Below are 8,036 nucleotides of genomic sequence, written 5' to 3' on the forward strand. Positions count from 1 at the left end.
AAAGGGAATTGAAGCGCTATAAAAATTAGAACAGCTCACTTGAGAGACCTATGGAACTTACAATATATCCACTTGAGTTAGTTGTGGACCAAGGTAGCCTATCCCTACCTTACAGAGGCGAGCTTGCTACACGTGCCTAGTTCAGGAAACTTTTAAAGTAAAACATGAAGCGTGTAGTTTATTTTTTATGACCATAAATGCTCGCACCGGCGGCGACGCACGGCTTCAAATGAGCCCTCATCCTTGGAATAAGCGCCATCCTCCAGGCCAAACATAAAGTAAGCCCCGCGTTGCTCTGTATACTAAGTTTCGATAGACACTTATGGTGGGTCTTTAAAACACAAATTTTTCCTCCCTTTACCAGAAAGAGTATCCGTGTGAATGCACTGGTTCTTTACTCAACCCTTGATACCCTGATATCATTATGCATATTCTCCATACTGTTCTCTATACATTTTCTAAGGTGTTGACAAGAAGAATTTGTTTAACAATCAAGAGTTTCTTCAGTTGCTGATCATTTCCTTTCAGTTGCTGATCATTTCCTTTATTCTCCTGACCTTAATGTTTGATTCAGGGGTGATATTGTAAGGAGAAATTACGTGTTAGTCACTTGTAGGGGTCACAGGTTTAAGGAAATTTCCCGTGAAACTCGTGGATAGCGACAAGACAGAAATTCGATCGGATCTAGTGGCAGAACTAAGTAAGATCAAGACGCAATACGTTTCACACATCAAGATTCGTTTGGTTCGTGTCCACTTCAAATAAAGACACTGTAATGTCAATATTAAAATTTGCGAGGAGAAATGAGCATCCTCTCTTAACTCGACACATTGATATGCGTCTGAACCAATCATTCAATTTCTTACGGTACACTGAAACGAAAAATATATCTTGGAAATGAATGATTAATGTAAGACAACCCTAATCCACACAATTTATTCTAAGGATTTTTTTGGTCAAAAGGGGGGAAAACCCCAGACGGCAGGGTCGAATTGTTCGAGTGAATTGAGAACTAAATGAGCTTGCGAACATTTTGACCTATCAACCCTCTTGTCGGGTACCATGACAACATTCATTCCGGCAGCTCGTGCCGCCGTCACTCCGTTTGGCGCGTCTTCTAGTACAAGCACGTGACGTGGTGACGTGGGAGGAACAGGAAACCTCGCGGCAGCCAACTGAAAAATGTCAGGAGCGGGTTTAGAGTGTTTCAATTCTGGATCGTCAGATTTCACCGCGTGCAAGAAAAGGTGGAAGAGGTCTTTGTAGTTCGATGTCTTGATGTTGTATTCGGATGCACTAGATCCTGTAGCAACTGCAATGGGTATTTTGTGCTTGTGGAGATGACGAACAAGATTTTCTACCCCTAAAGGTATAGAAAACAAAACCATTGCAAAATTGAGAACGATCAATAATTCATTCAAGTCAGGGACATGGGTAGGATTATCCAGAAATTGGGCCCTATCCATACTGTAATTCAGTTTTTGCATTGTTTTTTATTGTTATCACAGGTTATCCTCTACGTATGATGCACGATCCTTCGCAGTAGATAGCGCTATTTATGCAATAGCGAAAATCAGACCTGAAAAAAAAAAAAAAAATCAGGCCTGTACGGGATTCGAACCACTGACCTCTGCGATACTAGTGCAGCGCTCTACCAATTGAGCTAACAAGTCAACTGGGAGCAGGCCGTTAAGTTGATTCGTAATAAACCAGTGATGATAAATCAGATACATTGGATATATGAAGTTCATATATTTTGAACTGCGGTATTAAATATCATCACGGGTTTATTACGAATCAACTTAACGGACTGCTCCCAATTGGCTTGTTAGCTCAATTGGTAGAGCGCTGCACTAGTATCGCAGAGGTCAGTGGTTCGAATCCCGTACAGGCCTGATTTTTTTTTTTTTTTTTTTTTTTTCAGGTCTGATTTTCGCTATTGCATAAATAGCGCTATCTACTGCGAAGGATCGTGCATCATACGTATTTAATACCGCAGTTCAAAATATATGAACTTCATATATCCATTGTATCAGGTTATCCTCTCTTGTGACAAAGAGCACACAAGCTTTGATTATTCTCATGGTGTTTTACCCAAGTGGCAACTGATGAAAGACTTACCTTTTGCATGACATTGACTTTCCTAGGTCACTATTCAAGACCCAGAGTTAAATGCCATTTGCTCTATCAAGGTAAATTACAGATTAACCTCCCATAAACATGATCGTAAACTGGTTAAGGTTTAAGGTAAAGTTGCCCCAGAGTCATGTCACCTGAAGTCATGCCACCCGAAGTCATGTCACCCGAAGTCATGTCACCTGGAACCGGAGTCATGTTGCCCAAAATTTTAGTCATGTCGCTCCCAGTATTTCATCAAGTTTCCTTGGCAGTTTTCTGACACTGAATAATATTCTTGGATGGAGAGAGGCAGAATGAGAGAGGAGTATCTTGCTTGGGAACAGAACACAATGACCCAGCAAGAACTAGAAAACAAAACTTTCAAACTGGAATCCATTGCACTGGACCATCATTCTTCCCACCAACTTTCCAAATATTTAGTTTGGACAAGATAATTTGCTTTTATCAACTAAGCTGATTATGTTGATCAGCCTTCAACCAAGAGCTGATGCTTGAAACCTCAGCTTTGAAACTCTTTACAGCGGCCTGAATTGACAATAACAACTCAGCTGATAAACCTAAATTATTTTGTTAAACTCCCTCACCGATGCAGCTCCACAGTTTCTTTAGAAACTTATTCCCTTTCTTTATTTTAGAATTGATATCTTCCCTTATACTAATGACAGCATTAATAAAATAGTTTTTAAATCTTCCTACCCAACCCTCTGTTCTTCACTCACTAGCCTGATCAAAAGAATGAAATTCTTACCAGGTAGCAATGGAGCTGATGGAAACAACTGCAGGAGTTTTTCTTTTGATGTCTCAACAAATTCTTCAGCTGTCAATGGCAGCTGAAGTTCTTCAACCAAAACTTGAGCAGCTCCCATTGCACTGCGTCCCATCATTTTTGATTTAACTGACCAATCAAATGTCTTGCCATAAGGGTCTAGTATTTCTTGGGTCACTCTGGTGTAAATTGATTCAGTATCTAGGATGCAAAATATGAAAGATTCTTAAAATAAACATCAACAGTGGTGGATCCAGGATTTAGTCAAGGGGGTTCGAAGAATTGTCCAAGAGCATGCTTCCCTGGGGTTTTTTTAAAATTAGTTCTTTGGAAACATGATTTCCAGCATTTTGAAGGAAAATTTAGGGGGTTTGACTGAACTACTCGAACCACCCCTGAATCGGTCCCAGATCAATAACATAGTCTCCATTATCCAGGTGAGAGAAGTCCTGAAAAGGAGTGTTGCCATCAACATTGAAGAATGTTTTGAATCAGCTGAGTGGAGTTCATCAGTGGAGTTAAAATATTACTAAGTTACAAAAGGGTGGAAAAAAACATGTCAAACTATGCAACTGCACTTAAAGACTTCTTACTATCATATAACTTATGCAACAATATCTATCAAAAGATGTCATTGAAATAAAAAATCAAACTACAGTAAATGATATAATTATTGATTCTTGACACAAAATTGTCTTCAGTCCACATTATTTCCAGACCTTTGACATCCAAAGGTCCAACAAATCTATTGTGCAGAGCTGTGGGTAAACTGTGATCATAAATTGTTTTCAATAACACTTTGAGCTCATAAGTAACAGATAGTATAATTGTCTGATAAAATCAGTACCAGATTGGTCTACTATATGATGCCCAAAGAAACCTCACAAATCTTCTGTTATCTTTCTACAAAACCCCAAACCTCCCCTCTATTTTGGGGCCCAAGATTAGCAAACTTTGATCTCATAAAAAAAAAATACATTCGACAAAATGTCCTATGCTCATCAATTCATGACTGGGTTGAATAACAAAAGCAACAATGTGCTTAAGACATACCCTTTTGACCGCTCTTTTTTTCATGTGTAATGCAAAAAACATGCAAAGGTTTTGCATGTGCACCTACCATGTACTGCTTAGCTGCATTGTAGTATTGAATAAACACCACAAATACTGCACACAGGTACCACCTCAACCTTATTCAAAAGAGAAACCCTTCCTACTCCCTAATGAACTCCTTTTTCTATTTATCCAGCCAACTCCTTGAAAAGTATTGTAACCTTTCTGGTCTAATATGTCACATATTCAATCAAAAACACAGCCAACTCCTTGCATTTTAAAAGCAGTTTCTTAAAGTAAGTGTATGTATATGACTTGGTATCTTCATACCAGTACAGTCAAATGGGCTGGGTAAGTTTCTGAAATTTTGCCTCTCTGCTCTTCCAAAATAATTTTTTTTAAGTGTTCCTTTAAGAAGCAAGCTGCCCAAGATTTCGAACTTAAAATCCGCATCAAGTTCTGTTGTAATACCTTCCTACCCTCTCGATATTCAGCTTTTATCTTTTTCTTTTTTCGGCAGTCCAATTTCCTCTTCATCAAAATTGAAAAAAAAAAGATTAAACGGTGAAAGAGGAATGTTTCAATAAGGTCTCGAAAGAATCATTCCAGTCAGGTTACCGGCTCACGTTAACCCAATGTTTTTCCAGGATGAGGTCGCGTAGAAGTTACTCCTGACCTGTCCTGGAATCGCACAATAACAATCAAAGTAAAAGACTTAACTTACCCAACATTAATCCATCCAAGTCAAAAATTACATGAGTGCACTTTACACCAGCCTCGTCCGACATGTTGGAAATCACGCGCTTCACTCTCGAGGGACTGAAAACGAAAACTCATTGAGCTTGGCCTGGCTACGAAGTACTTCAACATGGCGGCCGTCAATCGTCTGGTATTTGCAAGAAGATTGGAGAAACTTGCGTATCAACCGGCTTTGGAAGTTCAGAATGCGATTGTTAGACAGCACCTAGAAGACTTAAAAATCAAAGGAACAAACAGTGCTAAAAACGTTTTGCTTTTTTACGAGCATACGCCCGTTTTTACCGTCGGAATCCGAAGGAAAAGCGTGGATGCTAAGGAGAAGAAGCGCTTGGAGGACCTTGGAGCTGAATTTCACTATACTAACCGTGGAGGGCTAGTGACATTTCACGGTCCTGGACAATTAGTCTGTTATCCTGTGTTAAACTTGGCTTGTTTTAAGAAAAGTTTACGATGGTATGTAGCTTCCCTGGAAAAGACCTTGGTAGAAACTTGTAAGAGGTTTGGTGTTCAGGCAAAAACAACTTGTGATACTGGCGTCTGGGTTAAGGACAACAAAGTTGCTGCAATAGGTGAGAAGAAAATGGCTCATGGTTATGTCAGCAGGTTATTAGTTTTTAGGCTGTGCTTTGTTACTTCGTGTTGTAGAGCGCCGGCTTGTCGTGCGGAAGGTTGAGGGTTAAAGACTCAGACTGGACCAACACTCAGGGTCTTAAAATAACTGAGGAGAGTATGCTGTCGTTACTATGACATCTGCAAACGGTTAAACATTCTAGACTTCTTGGACAAAGGGGGTTAACTGTAGGCCCAGTCTTCTGCGTCTTTTCTGTACTGGTTAGAAGGGGATGTTGAAGAACCTATGCACTTCCCACAAAGGGTAGAGAATGTAGCTCCCAGTGTTGTTTTCTTACGTTGTTATTGTGTATATAATTTTAAAAGATCTCCCATAAGTATTTTCTATGGAGAAAGAAGTGGGACAAAAAAGGAAGATAAATCTTAGTGATACTATCTCATTTAAGCAAGGCTCAATTTATTCTGCAGAGCATAGCAAGTTTATGCATAAATCTTTTCTTAAATGCCTGTTGGGTATGCCAAAATCTTACCATGCATTTGGAAGCTGTGAAACTAAATCTGCTTCACTCAGCAGTTAGGAATAGTCATGGAGATATGCATAAGAATTGCAAATTTGAATTGCTTCACCATGAAAATAAGCATTAAACAGCAATTGCACAAGGGTATAAGCATTTTTGGCTTGCACATTCTGACTCCTGATGGACCATGAACAAGAAGAATATTGCTAGAAAATGAGATGCATGACTGTCTTGAGTAAATTGCTGAAGTGAATTCTTCAAATAGTTAAAATGTTTTAATTAGTTACACTTCTGGTGTAAAGTATGTTAGATCTCCTTGCATGAGCCTCCAATACTTGCAATCGTGCTCAATTTTTTGTTGTCCTGTTCAAAATGACTGCATCTCAGCAGGACTGATACATGTAGCTGCACTACGGAGTGACTGTTTTCATTCTATTGTCACTTCTGGCTTAATTACGTAGATATTGATGTTCCACTTGCATTTCTAGGTGTTCATGCAGGTCATTGGATCACCACTCATGGCATTGCACTGAACTGCAATATTGACCTGGGTTGGTTTGAACATTTTACACCCTGTGGGATTATAGGCAAAGGTGTTACATCGCTTACAAGAGAGACTAACCAAGTTGTACACACGGAAGATGCCATTGAACCTTTTGTGGAATCCTTTCAGGATGTGTTTGATTGTTCTGTTGTGTGGGCTAATACGTGTAGGAAGGATCTTAAACTGAATGGTAGTTGACCTTGAAAAATTGATTGAAAACCCTTTCACTCCCAAAATTTCCTTAGTAATTATCCTTTCTGTCTGCTATACAGTTCTTCTTATGTTAGTTCTGAGAATTTTTGGCACTGAATCAACTTATAATCCCTTAATTGAAATGTTTCCATATTCTCATCACTTGTCTGTTTGATATTCTATTGTTATTATATGGCTGTGTCTCACAAGGACTGGGAACTACCGAATTCACGAATTTGGTTGGCTGAAATCAATATTGAAAGCGGTCAAGATTTTCCCATCTAGACCGGCATCTAGACTGGTCTAGAAAAAAAAGGTACAAAGAATATAAAAAATTGGCATATAAGACACAGCCATATAATAAACATCTTAGTAACCGAGATTAAGGTTAGTCTGTATGGGAGAATCTTGGCCTCGTTCGCTGGTACAGACCTCACTGTATTTGGTCTCCACTGGCGACCTCAGTCAAGATTCTCTCATACAGACCTCCTGCTCGGTTAATAAGAACTAAATATTTTTTCAAGATTGCAAGGAGAAATTCTTTCTTGGTCGCTTGTGGGAGTGAAAGGGTTAAAAAATGAAGAAATTTTAAATCTTTCCACAAATAGAAATGAAAGGCTTCCACTATAGATATAAAATTTTGAAAGTATGATTTTTATCTGTCAAATTAAATAGAACAAAGAGATCACTTTACAGCACTCTTTTTATCTGTTGTGCCTCAAATTGGTTCTTGTTTTAAATTTTGCTGTTTTGTTTTGAGCTGATTATCAGACTCAGCATTAATACTGTTTGGATATCGTAACATCCATGATCCAGTGTGTTAAGTGCTGTCGTTATTGACCAAGCGTGAGGTCGACATGGCTGGATATTGGCTGAGTTCTTTTTTTATGCGTTTTTATGGACCGAGACGAAGAACGAGGCTAATATGCAGTCATCTCGACTGAACAAGCCTGGTTGATAAAGGGTTTATTTTATAGCACAAGATTTCGCTTTATTAAGAATGAAGAATGACGGGTTTATTTCGAGAGCCGAAAAAGAAAGCCAACTGTCTAGGTAGTACAACAAACCCAAGAGGGTGGTGTAATTTTTTCTTTGTTTTGAATGGTCTGTACCGCTTTTTGCAACTTCGTTGCCGACGTTGTCCAAACGTTACGAACTTTGTAAGTCCGCTCCAATCACTTTTTCCTTGCGCGCGGGATCAAAGTGGGCAATTCCGAGCGGGCAAGATGCTCGGGTAGTCAATCAGACCACAGGTTTCGCTTCATCTTGCCTGCGGGCGCTGCCAGTGATATAATGACAAGAGATATTGGAGTTAGAAGATACTGCTTCAGAGAAGACTATAGAAGAAGAGTCGCGTAAGAGTCCAGATAAGATAAACTAACTGTTTCCTAACAACTGACGCAGTGAAGCAATGTATTTTTTCGCCAGCCTTAAAGTTTGGATCCTAGTGAGTCTGTCTCCAGGTTCAATTCCCGAAAAGTTATCGGGTATCACC

The 8,036-nt window shown here is 39.3% G+C and overlaps 2 protein-coding genes across 2 annotated transcripts; one reads left to right on the plus strand and one right to left on the minus strand.

Moving 5' to 3' along the window:
- Positions 1–751: 751 nt before the first annotated feature.
- On the minus strand, positions 752–4,812 carry LOC111332547 (pseudouridine-5'-phosphatase). The gene is made up of 3 exons (XM_022937904.2): positions 4,683–4,812; positions 2,888–3,106; positions 752–1,363 (listed from the first exon to the last, which is right to left on the minus strand). Exons 1-3 carry the CDS (start codon positions 4,744–4,746, stop codon positions 957–959), a joined length of 690 nt encoding a protein of 229 aa, XP_022793639.1. The 5' UTR covers positions 4,747–4,812; the 3' UTR covers positions 752–956.
- On the plus strand, positions 4,757–6,685 carry LOC111332546 (octanoyl-[acyl-carrier-protein]:protein N-octanoyltransferase LIPT2, mitochondrial). Its single transcript, XM_022937903.2, has 2 exons — positions 4,757–5,286; positions 6,294–6,685. The coding sequence occupies exons 1-2, from the start codon at positions 4,827–4,829 to the stop codon at positions 6,545–6,547; spliced, it is 714 nt and encodes a 237-aa protein (XP_022793638.1). The 5' UTR covers positions 4,757–4,826; the 3' UTR covers positions 6,548–6,685.
- Positions 6,686–8,036: the final 1,351 nt, after the last annotated feature.

The sequence above is a fragment of the Stylophora pistillata genome, chromosome 7 (genome assembly GCF_964205215.1).
Source record: "Stylophora pistillata chromosome 7, jaStyPist1.2, whole genome shotgun sequence".
Lineage (NCBI taxonomy): Eukaryota > Metazoa > Cnidaria > Anthozoa > Scleractinia > Pocilloporidae > Stylophora > Stylophora pistillata.